This window comes from Microtus pennsylvanicus, chromosome 11 (assembly GCF_037038515.1).
Source record: "Microtus pennsylvanicus isolate mMicPen1 chromosome 11, mMicPen1.hap1, whole genome shotgun sequence".
Taxonomy (NCBI): Eukaryota; Metazoa; Chordata; class Mammalia; order Rodentia; family Cricetidae; genus Microtus; species Microtus pennsylvanicus.
The window spans coordinates 47,280,830-47,294,699 of record NC_134589.1 but is presented as its reverse complement, the minus strand read 5'-3'; the positions used below and the strand labels follow the sequence as shown (position 1 = coordinate 47,294,699).

The 13,870-nt window shown below is 40.0% G+C and overlaps 1 protein-coding gene and 1 pseudogene across 1 annotated transcript; both read right to left on the bottom strand.

Moving 5' to 3' along the window:
* Positions 1 to 2,337: 2,337 nt before the first annotated feature.
* LOC142831587 (olfactory receptor 1-like) lies at positions 2,338 to 3,329 on the bottom strand (annotated as a pseudogene).
* Positions 3,330 to 12,712: 9,383 nt separating this feature from the next.
* On the bottom strand, positions 12,713 to 13,651 carry LOC142831923 (olfactory receptor 1468-like). The gene has a single exon (XM_075942345.1). The coding sequence runs from the start codon at positions 13,649 to 13,651 to the stop codon at positions 12,713 to 12,715; it is 939 nt and encodes a 312-aa protein (XP_075798460.1).
* Between the last annotated feature and the right edge of the window lie 219 nt (positions 13,652 to 13,870).

Genomic DNA, 13,870 nt, shown 5'->3' with positions numbered 1-13,870 from the left:
AATTGATTTTTAGTTACCAAATAATACATCATTGTACAGATATGTATTGGTTATTTACTTAATCATTGGTTGACAGGTCTTTCTGCTTTGGATCAATGATAGGTAACATTTATGTGAATGTTAGTGTACAATCATTTGTTTGAATCAATTATGCATCTTATTATATAATAATTCTACATTAAAAGGTTTTTTGCCCTTTTAATTTTTAGCTTATTTTAAATTAACAACTATCCTTATTTGAATTACCCCACAAGGTAGTTGGATTCCTTGTGGCATTTTCATTATATTTAGTTTTGTTAAGTATTCATTCAGTGCATTCTTTACCCCATCTCTCTGCCCTCCAATCTCTGCTTTACGTTTACTACAATTTAGTATTTTCTCATGCATTTTCATATCACATGTATTCTGTTTTCCTTCTATATCTCTCTCTTAAGGCTTACATTTCCCCCTCTCATGGGTTGCGTTTTTAGTGTTCTACTCTCTATACAAAATCCTATACAAATACAAATGTATAAAAATTACTAATGGAGCTAGAGAGATGGCTCAGTGGTTATGAGTACTTCCTGACCCTGCAGAGGATATATTTTCCTTTCCCAGCACCAATGGGGCAGCTCACAACCATTTGTAATTCCAATTCCAGAGATTCATACCTTCTTCTTACCTCTGTGTGCAGGCATGTGTGTGCTGCACTATTTACATATGTTTAGACCAAACCACTTGTATGCATCAAATAAAAGCAAAATATTTTTTGAACCAGTAATTTGAACTATGCTGGCTTGGTAAAATGGTGGTTACAGGTCCTTCTCCAAGATCTATGACTTCACATGCCATGGGTAGTTGGCACCACAAATACATCTACAATACAACTCTATCCATGAATAAAATTTCACTGTATATCGGTCCATTTTTCACTTTTCATTCATCAGCTATACACATCTAAGATGGTTCAATTTCTTTGCTATGAGAGACAGAGCATCAATAAACATAGGCATGCATGTATCTCTGGAGAGGATTGAGTACTTACAGCATATTTTTATGAGTTCTAGATAATATGATTATACTATTTTGTATTTTATTAGGAAATGCCCATACTGATTAATACATTTTTATGGATAATGGTCAGGGAATAAAAGCTAAATAGGGTGCTAGAAAAGAGCTGGGAGTTCAACATCTGGATCCTCAGGCAGTGGGAAGAGATTTTATAAGCCACTATGTCTGGTTTGAACTTTTAAAACCTCAAATTCCACCCCCAGTGATACACATCCTCCAGCAAGGCCACACCTCTTAATAGTGTCACTCCCTGTGAGTCTATGGGGACTATTTTCTTTCAAACCATGACACTAGCATCTTTATTCACTATAGCTGGAAAGGAATGTAGCCAAGGTGTCTTTCGACTGATAGAAAAACAATGAAAATGTGGTGCAGAGACACACAATTCTATTCAGCTACAAAGACAATGAAACTTGTAGATAAATGGATGGAACTAGAAAATATTACAGTGTTGTTACCCAAGACCCAGAAAGACAAATGCTACATATTTTTTCTTATTTGTATATCCTGGCTCTATTTAAATTAATATTTAAATTTGAACACATAACCTCAAGAACCAGGAAAGCAAAAAGGACTCATAATTTGAAGAACAGGCCTAAAAAGCAGCCTTGTTTAGGTTACTTCTAATGTATTATTTTTGGTGACAATTGTGAATATGTATTATTGCCATCATTCTTCCTTAGTATGGTTGCTATTTGGCTATTGCAAGGCTACTGGCTTTTGTGATGCTTATTTTGTATCCTGGCACTTTATAGAAGATGTTTATCTGTTCTAAGACTTTTCTAGTGGGGTCTTTAAAGTCTTTTATGTATAGAATATCTTCAAATAAAGATACTTTAACTTCTTTTGTTGTTTGTATGTTTTATTTTGTTATATCAAAATGAGTTTCTCTGTATAGACTTGGTTGTCCTGGATGTCCCTTTGTAGACAAGGCTGGCCTCAAACTCACAGAGATCTGCCTGCCTCCCAATTGCTGAGATTAAAGGCGTATACCACCATCATCCATCTGGCTGACTTATTTCTTTCTTTTTTTTTTTTTTTGGATTTTTGAGACAGGGTTTCTCCGTAGCTTTTTGTTTCCTGTCCTGGAACTAGCTCTTGTAGACCAGGCTGGCCTCGAACTCACAGAGATCCACCTGCCTCTGCCTCCCAAGTGCTGGGATTAAAGGCATGCATCACCACCGCCCGGCCTGACTTATTTCTTATGTGCATCCTTTTCATTTCCTTCAATTCTCTAATAAAATTGTTCTCAACCTTCCTAATGCTGTGACCATTTAATATAGTTCCTCATGTATTGATTATAATTTATATGTTAATATGAATGTCAGGACAGACCAACTTGAGCAGGGCATTTATGTCACAAAAAAACTAAGGGATCATATTGTCTTTACAGAATGACAATCTAGGCAGAAGTGAGTGTGCAACATGGAATACAGCATGGTAAGTAACCAGCAGAGCACACACACACACACACAAAGCTTGGAACTCATGATACTGGTGTATTGAAGGGGAAAACAGATGACCACATAGGAAGCATAGACCATAAAATGGAAACTCTTCCTGTCTCCAAAGGCTAATAAAAAGTACATTTGTGTCAGGCAACCCACATAGGGAATGGTTTGGTCCTGGCTCTGTATGTTCTGCAGCAATTTGGGCATTGTGACAGAGGAAAAGCACAGGTCAGAGAAGGACAAGTTGCTGAGAAACAAGGACATGGGTGTGTGCAGATGGGAATCCAGTAGAATGAGGATGATGATGAGGTTCCCCAGGGTGGTGGTGAGGTACATGGCCAGAAACAGGGCATAGAACAGGTGCTGGTGCTCTGGGGGGATGGACAGGCCCAGGAGTGTAGTAAGAGCAGCAGGCTGCTTCCCGCTGCTCGGGAGGGCTCCCAACCACCGGCTAGCTTTACCCGAAATAATGACATGGAAACTGTATTCTTTTAAACACTACTTGGCCCATTAGTTCCAGCCTCTTATTGGCTAATTCTCACATCTTGCTTTAACCCATATTTAATAATCTGTGTAGCACCACGAGGTGTGACTTACCAGGAAAGATCTTAACCTGCGTCTGTGTCGGGTGGGAGAATCATGGCAACTGCCTGACTCGGCTTCTTTCTCCCAGCATTCTGTTCTGTTTACTCTGCCTACCTAATTTTCTGTCCTATTAAAGGGCCAAGGCAGTTTCTTTATTTAACCAATGAAATCAACACAAAACAGAAGACTCCTACATCACAGGAGGAGGAACTTGGAGATGGTAGTCTGGTTGTTCATTATCATTTTTCATCTCTAGTATCCTAATGAGAAAATATCATGTTTCTTAAAACTCAAAATAAAAATGAACATATATTAAATATATATATTTATAACAATGAATCCAATGGTAATCATAGTAATTGTATTCTCAAAAAAAATCAAAATTCCAAATATCTCTAACCATTAAAACCACACATGACTTTTCTCAACTTCTACTTAACAATATTTAAAATCCCATCCTTTCCTAGACTTTTCTGTGCCTTTTCTTCTAGATATAAAACGCACTAATGCTTCTTTATCATGCTGCCTGTTCACCTTGTGTAACTGTTTGTTTATAACTTGTTCTATGTTAATCTGTATATTGATGTTCTTGAAGAATTTAGATAAACTTTTGCATCATAATTTTATATAAGTTTTAAGAAAATATACCCCATTACATATACCCCATTGCTTTAGATTCTCATTTCAAACTCAGGCATGCATGTCTCTGTAACATACAGATTTCTGCTCCACTGATAACTAATCATCTTCCCTCCGTTGCATCTATGACAGACATCAGAAACTCAAAAGCCTCAAGTGAATTTTATGCCTCCACTTCATTGTCTCCCAAAGTGCTTCCCAATCCCCTTCCTCTCCAGTCTCCCATAAAAAAATTTAGGTTTATGACAGAAATTCATGTGGATTAACAACAAGATACCATCTTATTTTCCTGACAATTTACTTAGCTCTGCTGAGGTTGAGGCAAAGTTTCTGGTTCAAAACCCTGCTTATCTTTTATTTGCAGTCACAGAAACTACTGGCCCCTGTACTCATGGCCTCTCTGGACCATTCCTACTCTCAACCCCTGCTGCCATCCCTGGGCCTTAGGGGCACTGTACCCCAGAGGAGTCCAGATTCTGTATAACTCCTTAAAGACACAGTAATTATCCAGGACCTTTGGAGGACCAATTTACCCCAGGAATCTCTAGTGGAGACCAATTATAGTCATCGATCACTCCCTCTACACATACAGAAAGGCAGAATTTAAAGAACAGCAACAAACAAAACAAACAAATAGCAGCAGCAAAGCCAAAAGAGCATAGGAAGATGCATATTCCTTGTCTGTTCAGGCAATGAACATGGCTTTAATTTGACTGAACCCCATTTTGTTAGGGAAGAGGTAAAGGAAGGTAATTGGAAAAACCTCATGAAATTATCAGAAGTTATTCTGATTATTAATAACTTAAAGTATCTGATATAACAAATATTTACACAAAAAATTCATTAGTAGTTTTTATACTTTGGGTTGAGAGCCTAGTCTTTGGTTGAGGCCAAGCCATCTCTCCAGCCAATCCAACAGTAGTTTTTATGTGGAGTGTGACAATAGAAAACCACAAATGCTTGGAAGGCTTCCAAGGACAGCATCTCAATTCAACATGAATACTTGCAAAAGGACTTATATACACAACATTTTAGAAAAATTGAAAACTCATTAGCTAACTTACTCTGTGTGCAGATATGTAAGGAGATAAGAACACGGCAAACAGATAGCATTTTTAATGTTTCCTCGAGCCAACAGAAAAGCAGTTCATTTTCCTATGGCTGTTCACACATTTTAACTTTGTACCTCTCCATGAAAACCTTAATTATATCTACTATGATTGTGAATCAATTGGTTTCAGTTTCTCCAAGAAAAATGATGCATCTACTCTCAGTGTTCTGGTTCATATGAGATGCAAAAGTGGTTGGATAATAGGCTCAAGTTCCAGTTCCATCAGCCCTGAGTACTGTGATGTTCACTTACATAAATAGAATTAAATAGCCTTAGTATTTCATGTTATTCAAAACAATCTACATTAAATTTTAGAACCCTTAATTCCCCAAAGAACTCCTGTGCCAATTCACACATATGCTTACCTCAACCATCTGCATGCAATTCCACTGTACTTTATGTTTGTACAGATTTTCTATTCTTCATATTTCATATGAATATAAGCTCTTCATGGCTGGTTTTTCTCCATTAGTATGGTTTCAAGGTATGTCTGTGTAGTTCTATGTGCCAATAATTGCTTTATTGCTCATTAATATGGCATTGTACATATACGCTTGATAATTTACTTAATCATTGGTTGGTGAGTCTTTCCACTTGGGTACAATGATAAGTATAGTGTCTGTGAATGTTAATGTACAAGCATTTGTTCAAATCAATTCTTGTAGGTATGGATCTAGTCTTATAGTAAGTGAATATTAGAGGGTTTTTTCCCTTTTTTATTTTAAACTTATTTTAAAATAAAAACTATTCTTATTTATAACAGCCTATAAGGTGATTGGATTCCATTTGGCATTTTCATTTACATTTAGTTTTGTTGATATCTGCTCAACCCTTTCTTTAACCCATTTCTCTGCCCATTAAACTTGCTGCAATTCAGTATTAACTTATAATTTTTTTTTTGATTTTTTGAGACAGGGTTTCTTCATAGCTTTTTGGTTCCTGTCCTGGAACTAGCTCTTCTAGACCAGGCTGGCCTCGAACTCACAGAGATCCGCCTGCCTCTGCCTCCCAAGTGCTGGGATTAAAGGCGTGCCCCACCACCGCCCGACTTTAACTCTTATATTTTTATAACACATGTATTGTATTCTGTTTTCCCCTCTTATGAGTCATTCTTCAGTGTTCTTTCCTCTATACACAAGCCCACATAAATATAAATATACAACAATTATCAATATGGCTGGAGAGATGGCTCAGTGGTTGAAAGTATTTCCTGCTCCTGCAAAGGATACAGATTCCTTTCTCAGCACCAATGGGGCAGCTCACAACCATTTGCAATTCTAATTCAAAGAGATCCAATATCCTCTTCTGTCCTCTAAAGGTACCGGGCATGCATTTGTTAAACTATTTACATATATATATATGCAAAAATTCTTATATACATAAAATAAAGAAAATCTTTTTCAAATTACTGATCGGAATTATGTTGGTTTAGTAAAATGATAACTATTCATTTTTCTCCAAAATTCATGTCTTCACAAACCCTGATTAGTTGGCCCCACAGATGCAGCTACAAGACAACTCACACCTAAATAAAATCCATTATACATGGGTCCATATTTTTACTTTTCATTCGTCACCAATAAACATCTAAGAAGATTCAATTTCCTTGCTATGGGAAGCAGAGCATCAATGAACACAGGCATGCAAGTATCCCTAGAGAGGATGTGAATACTTAGGACATACGATCATGAGTACTAGAGAATATGGTAATTCTATTATGGGTTTTATTAAGAAACCCCCATAGTGATTCTCATATTGGCTGCAACTGTATGCACTGCTGTCAAGAGCAATAGGGAATAAGGGTCCCTTGCCAATGTTTAGTGATATTTGTTTTCTTGATGATGGCCTTTCTTACTGGAGTGGAATTGAATCTCAAAGTAGTTTTCATTTTTATTGCCCTGGTCATGAGGGATGTTGAGTACTTTAAAGGGTGTATTTTGGCCATATGCACGGCTTTTCAGAACCCTCCATGTAGTTTCTTCTGCCCATTTTTATTGGGTTTCTTGTTTTCTTGTTCTTTAGATTTTGAGTTCTTTGTATATTCTGGATATTTATCTTCTGTCAGATGTGCACCTACCAAAGATTTTCTCACATTTTAAAGGCTATTTCTTCATTCAGATCATTCTTTCCTTTGTTGTGCTGAAGCTTTTTTGTTTCTTGGTATCACATTTATTGACTGTTGTCATTAGTTACTGAGCAATTGGAGAAAACTTCAGAGTGTCTGTACATAGTCTCATCTCTTGTACCTTTTTCCTGCTCTGTCCTCTAAAAGAACATTTTCAGCGTTTCAAGCCTAATGTTCATCTTTGATCCATTTAGATTTATTTATTTATTTGGTTGTTTTTTATTTATTATTTTTTAAAAATTTCATTTTCCATTCCAACCTCAGTTGTCCCTCCCACCTAAACTCCCACAATCCCTTGCCTCCCCCAACTCATCCCCATCTACTTCTCCCAAAGGGTAAGGGCTCCCAAGGAGAGTCAACAATGCCTGGCCCATCAAGTTGAGGCTGGACCGAGCCCCTCTCTGCTGCATTAAGCCTGAGCATGGCATCCCATCATAGAGAAGGCATGAAGCATAGATCCTGGTCCTACTGCCAGGGGCCCCTTCGATAGACCAAGCTATACAACTCTCTCCCACATGCAGAGTGTTTACGTTGGTCCCATATTACTGGGAACATTTGTAACAAAAGATAGAATGCGGTGGGAACTCCTTCAGCCAAGACCCTTAAAATACCAGGCCACTTGGGCATGGTCTCTTGTACTATAAATGTAGACGTAAAGTTTGTGTGACCTCTCTCTCTCTTGGCTGCTGGATTCAGTTCCTGTTCCCCTCGCATGCAGAGGACTGTGATCTGTGAGTCTACCCCTACATAAAGAACCCTTTATTATGCTCAATTCTGAGCTAGTGTGGGACTACTTGATAGTGTCCATCTACAGAGAAGAATAAAGAAACATGGGTAGACAGAAGCTATTGTGAGTAGACTTCGTAACCCTAGGATTCTAACCTCCTGACTTTAGTCCCTTTCACTTACTGTGGTGTCTTTAATTGAACCGTGAGAGGGGTTTCTTAAGAGTTGAACTCTTAGGGACTCTGTTAGATTCTGTAGGTTTTCTTGTGGTATCCTTGACCCTTCTGGCTCCCACAATCCTTCCTCCCTCTCTTCAGAGGATTCCCTAAGCTGTGCCTCAAGTCTGGACGTGGGTCTCTGCAACTGTTTCCATCAGTTGCTGAGAGAAGTATATCTAATGATAATTGGGCTAGGCACCAATCTATGCGTATAGTAGAATATCATTAGGAATCATTTCATTGACTATGTATGTTGTCATTCATGTTTGGCTCTATTCTAAATCTCTAGGGTCTCCAGGCTCTAGGTCATGATCTTCAGACTGTTTCAGGAGTAAGTTCCCTCTCATGATATGGGTCTCAAGCTGGACCATTTATTAACTGGCCATTCACACAATTTCTGTGCCACCTTTACCCCAGCACATCTTGAAGGCAGGACAAAATGTAGGTCGAAGGTTTTATGACTGGGTTGATTTAATTTGTATCATATTAAAGAAGTGGGAGCTACTTTCATTCTTCCACATGTAGATATTAAGTTCCTCAGCACCATTTATTACAGCTTCTTGTCTCCTTGTAAGCATTTTTGGAATCTTTGTCAAATATTAGGTGTCTGTATCTTCAGGGGTTTATACGCAGACCTTTGTACTGCTCTGTTGATGCTGTTATTGCTGGCATAACTCTGAAATGTAGCAGAAACTAGGGATGGTGGTTTCCTCAATCATGTTTATTTACTATTATTTTTGAAGAATGCACTGATTTACTTGGATATCCAAATTTTCTGTGTTCCCATATAAATGCTATTTCTTTTTTATTTCAGTGTGGAGTATCAGCAGATTTTGCAGGGGTTGTAATGAATCTGTATATTGCTTTCAGTAAGACATCCATTTTCTCAATATTAATTCTTTCAACTCATGAGCATGGGAGGTCTTTCTGTCTACTTGTGTCTTTTTGCAATTTCTATTTTCAGTCTTCTAAAGGATTTATGATAGAGGTCTTTGACTTCTTTGTTTATGTCTGTTTTCTCTTGATTTTTAGAGAATTGTATGCATAAGTATTGTGTTCACATCATTTCTACTTCTAACTTTCTTTCTCTAACTCTTCCCTTGTCTCCCTACTCCCTTTAAAATTTATCACCAATTCTTCTTTAATTATTATTGTTTCACACATACACAACACTATACTATATCTAGTGTTGCTAGTATGCATATGTGTTTGGGGATGACCACTTTGCATTGGGTAACATATCAGGGAACTAGACCCTGAAGAAAACTGGTTCTCCTTCACACAGAAGCCATTATTGCCATTTTATTAAATAAACATGATTTCTGATGTATTTTAAATTTACTGAGGGGTTGAGAGTTCATGGGTGCTGCTTTCCCGTCATGTCCAGAAGACAGTATCTTGCAACAAGGTACTGAAATTTTGGTTTTTTAAACTTTTTGTCCCTTCTTCCAAGATGGTGCCATGCCCTTGGTATAGTGGTTGCATGGAAGATGGAGCAATTGGGACTGTGGACACACAACAGTCACAAGTTCTCTGAATTTTGACCATTTTTAAATCTCTGTAAGAGTTTTCATCAGTTGCCAAAATAAAAAGCTTCTTTGATAAGACCTGATAAGCTACAATTACTTTTGTGTATAAGGATAAGCATTTAGAATACAATTAACTATTCTGTTTAAAGAAACGGGGCAACAGCTCTGTGCCATGCCTGGTGCCTGGTGTCTGGTATAGGCAAGACTCAACCAGCACCAGGCAGTCAGGAACAATTATGGTGAACAAGCACAGGGTGGGAAAATGGAAGAGAGATAGAGGCAGAATGTTTAATAGACTGGGAAGAAAGGTGGATCTGAAGAGGTGGGGGTGATGAGGAACAGGCTGATGTGAATGGCATGCTATCCATTCAATTCCAAGGTGATATTTGGGCCTTATTACTAATGGCCAAGTCTTGGATGAATATGGCTCTTATCACCACTGAGGGCAATGTAGAGGCTTGTATTCTAGGCTGCCACCTGGGGCCATGTTGGTATCCATGGGCTATGCTACCTTGGGGATCATGTTAATCTGAGTTGCCAGTGCTGTCATCTGGAGTCATACTGACACCCAGGCTTGGACTGCTACTGAGGTCCATGTCTAGATCCATAATCCTACCACAGACAGGGTTTGTGTTGATGTCTGTGGCCCATGTTGCCACTAAAGGTCATGCAGAAACCCAGGGCCTAGTCTGTAACCTCTGGCCATGTGAGTGTCCAATGGATATGCTGCTGACAGGCCCATGCTGATCTGAGTGGCCTGCAGTGTCATCTGGGGTTATAATGTCATTGGGCCAGCGCTACTGCTGAGGGCCATGTCTGGGTCCACAGCCCTATACTAGCCACAGTCTGAGTTGACATCCAAGTCCATGACTCTTGTTGCCACCTAGGACCATGAAGATGACTGGGATCTGGTCAACCATGTCAGTGTCTGAAGGCCATGTTGCCTTCGGGGAAATCCAGATCTAGGTGACTTGAGCTGACACCAGGGCCATAGTGACATCCCGGCCTTACCTGCTGCCAATAGTTTTATCTGGGTCTATGGCCCTGCTGCAGCTGGGGTCTGTGTTGATGTCTATGGCCTGTGTTACCACAAAGGGGCATAGGAACCATGCCTGTTGAAATCTGAGTGCTATTTTAAGCTGGCCCTGCCCTTCACTGGTCCTGGGATAGCTGGCCCTGCCCTTCTCTGTATACTATATCAGGATACCTGGTCCTGCTACTCAGGGAAGAGTTGCTCCCCACTCTTAGAAAAAAAATGATCCCACCCCTCACCACTAGCCTACACTTTACCTGGGATCACACTAGAGCTGACCCTGTTGTCAGGGATACAGGTGAGTTAGCCCCGAGGGAGTGAGAGGAAAGCTGACACTGCCCACCTCTGATATAGGGTGGAGTGGATGAGAAAAAGATGCCTTCCCCCTCCTCACTGTATCCATTACCACCTGCAGTGGCTGAGAAAGCTGGCCCCAGAGTCAGGGGAGTGGGAGCACCAGCCTTGCCCCTCACCAACTGCAACAAACAAGAGATTAGAGTTGAGCCTGTTGTCAGAGCTTCCAGGAGTCAGCCCTGAGGGTGTGAGAGCAGCAGTGCTGATACTCCTCCCCCCCCCCCCCGGGCATCTATGCACCTACAGCAACTGGGAGGAAGGGCCCTGCACCTCACCTGGGCAAACAGTAGAGCTGGCCCTGGTGGTATGAGTGTGGATGAGCCAAAATGGTGAGAGAAAGAGAACTGGGACTGCGCCTTGCTTCGAGCTGCACTGAGTGAACTAGCGGAGGCAGTGCTGGAGAGCTCATCTGGGTAGCGGCCATAAGGGAAAGCTAGGGCTGACCAACCAGGCTACCACCCAGACCCAGAACTAGGGCTATGAGTTAGCCCACCCCAACACCCACCTCATCCATGAACTGCTGGAGCATGTAAAGGGGACCAAACTATAGATCCAAAATTGCAGGATCTCCATGACACAAGACAATAGTAGGATATCCAAGAGGAGCCCCAGTAAGAGCCCAGTATCATTAGTGTAGCAGAAGCCGGAGACCTCAAAGAAGAGCAATGACCCAGCAATGAACACTTACAAGATGAGTAGACTAAAGGGTAAACCGTGTGGCTCAGCCCGTCACACTACAGCTTCCACAATGAGAGTCTTCTCCCTTTTTTCTGCTTGGTTTTAGTTTTAGTTTTTCTGTTAAATTTTGGTTTTTTTAGGGGGGATTGGAAGGGCAGATGTGAGGAGATGGAGAGATAAGTGGGATCAGGATGCATGATATAAAATCCATGAAAAATCAAAAAAGTTAAAAGAATTTTTTTTAAGATGACAGTATTGGATTGCCTTTAGTTCCTATGACTGGCTAGGTTTTCAGGAGCCAGGCTTGAATTCCTTCCTATTAATAAAAACGTTTATGTAATTAAAGAACTGTTGGTTACTCTCGGGATAAAAGTGTCACTATCGCACCACTAGGACACATTGGGTTGCTTCCCATTGTAGAGGTTCACAAACTTTTAGTGGAGTAAGACTATTGATTGCCGTTCTCCCCCAGCACCTGTACAGCACCTTCCAATCCTACAAGAGCTAGTACCCAAGGAGGGGGATTCTGAATCAGTTCTAGCTCAGTTCTTCCAAGTCTTATGTCTGAAATATGTGGTTTCTTCAGCGATGGGATCTTACCTTCAAGGTCTAGGAAAAAAACTAAGGACAAAGGTAATAGCCTGTATTGTTTTGGGAGCCTCTTGCCCTCAGTTAATCAACAACTTGAATAGGGGTTCCCCATGTCTAGCATTGGAATTTTTGCTAGGTAGTCTGTGATTCTAGTGAGGAACATTATCATACAATTATGCAAAACTATATTTTAAAAATATATATACACACTCATATACACTGTACTTATTTATAAATATGGTCAAGAACTAAGGTGCTTGCCTACGGCCTTTTCAAGCATCCTGAGTATAATTTATCTCTGTTTCATCCCTCTTTCTCGATGTTATCCTCTTCACTCCCCAGATAAAATCCTCCCTCTGGTTTTCCCTTTCCCACTTCATAGCACCTGTGCCTTTCTATTCCGGGAAGTACCTGGAGCAAATGCTGGTGAAGAGAAAGATGTAGACAGATATCAAAGGCATTCCTTCCTCTCTTGACTACTTTACTAAACTTCTGCTTTTTTTTAATTGAACAGTTGCATGGCATGCCCTTTCCTGTACATAATGAAGGACAATATCTAATATTAAATGTTAATACTACTATATTTATGTCATAAAATAGATAAAAATTTCGCATGCTATCATTACAAAGAGATTTTCCTATTGCAGATAACTCTTATTAGAGCCTGCTTTATGTCTCTGTTCCTCAGGCTGTAGATAAAAGGGTTAAGCATAGGAGTCACCACTGTGAACATCATAGCCATGGTAGTCTCTTTCACAGTTGAGTTGTTAGCTGATGGACAGAAATAGAGACCAAAAATTGTACCATAGAACAGAGACACTACAGACAGGTGGGAACCACAAGTGGAAAAGACCTTGTGGATGCCCTTGGCAGAAGAAACCTTGAGAATGGAGGAGACAATCCTTGCATAAGACATAACAATGAGTAAGAAGGGTACAATAATGATGGGCCCTCCCGTGATAAATATCATCAGCTCATTAACAGAAGTGTCAGAGCAGGCCAACTTGAGCAGTGCAGATATGTCACAGAAGAAGTGGGGGATCACATTGTTCTCACAAAAAGACAATCTAGCCACAAGTAGGGTGTGCATCATGGAATCAAATATGGTCAGCATCCACAATGGCATCAATAAACTAGCACAGAACTTGGGGTTCATGATGCTGGTGTAATGGAGAGGGAAGCAGATGGCCACATAGCGGTCATAGGCCATGGCCACTAGAAGCAAGCTCTCCATATCTCCAAAAGCCATTAAAAAGTACATTTGTGTCAGGCAATCCACATAGGGGATGGTTAGGTCCTGGCTCTGCATGTTCTGCAGCAATTTGGGCATTGTGACTGAGGAAAAGCACAGGTCAGAGAAGGACAAGTTGCTGAGAAACAAGTACATGGGTGTGTGCAGGTGGGAGTCCAGTAGAATGAGGATGATGATGATGAGGTTCCCCAGGACAGTGGTGAGGTACATGGCCAGGAACAGGGCATAGAACAGGTGCTGGTGCTCTGGGGGGATAGGCAGGCCCAGGAGGAGGAACTGGGAGATGACACTTTGGTTGTTTCGACTCATGATGCCTCCAAAGACTCTAAGAAAAATAATTAAAAGTAATGTAATCTCTTAATGTTTCAATATGTATGAGATCATAAGCCAATTCTAGTCTTTTCTCATTTCTTTACTTTTGAATTAATTTTCTTTAGTTTTTATATTCTTTAATTTTTATAATTTTTGCTTCACTATACTATGTAATAATCTTGATAGCTTAACTTTTTCACTTGTCCTTGGTAAGAG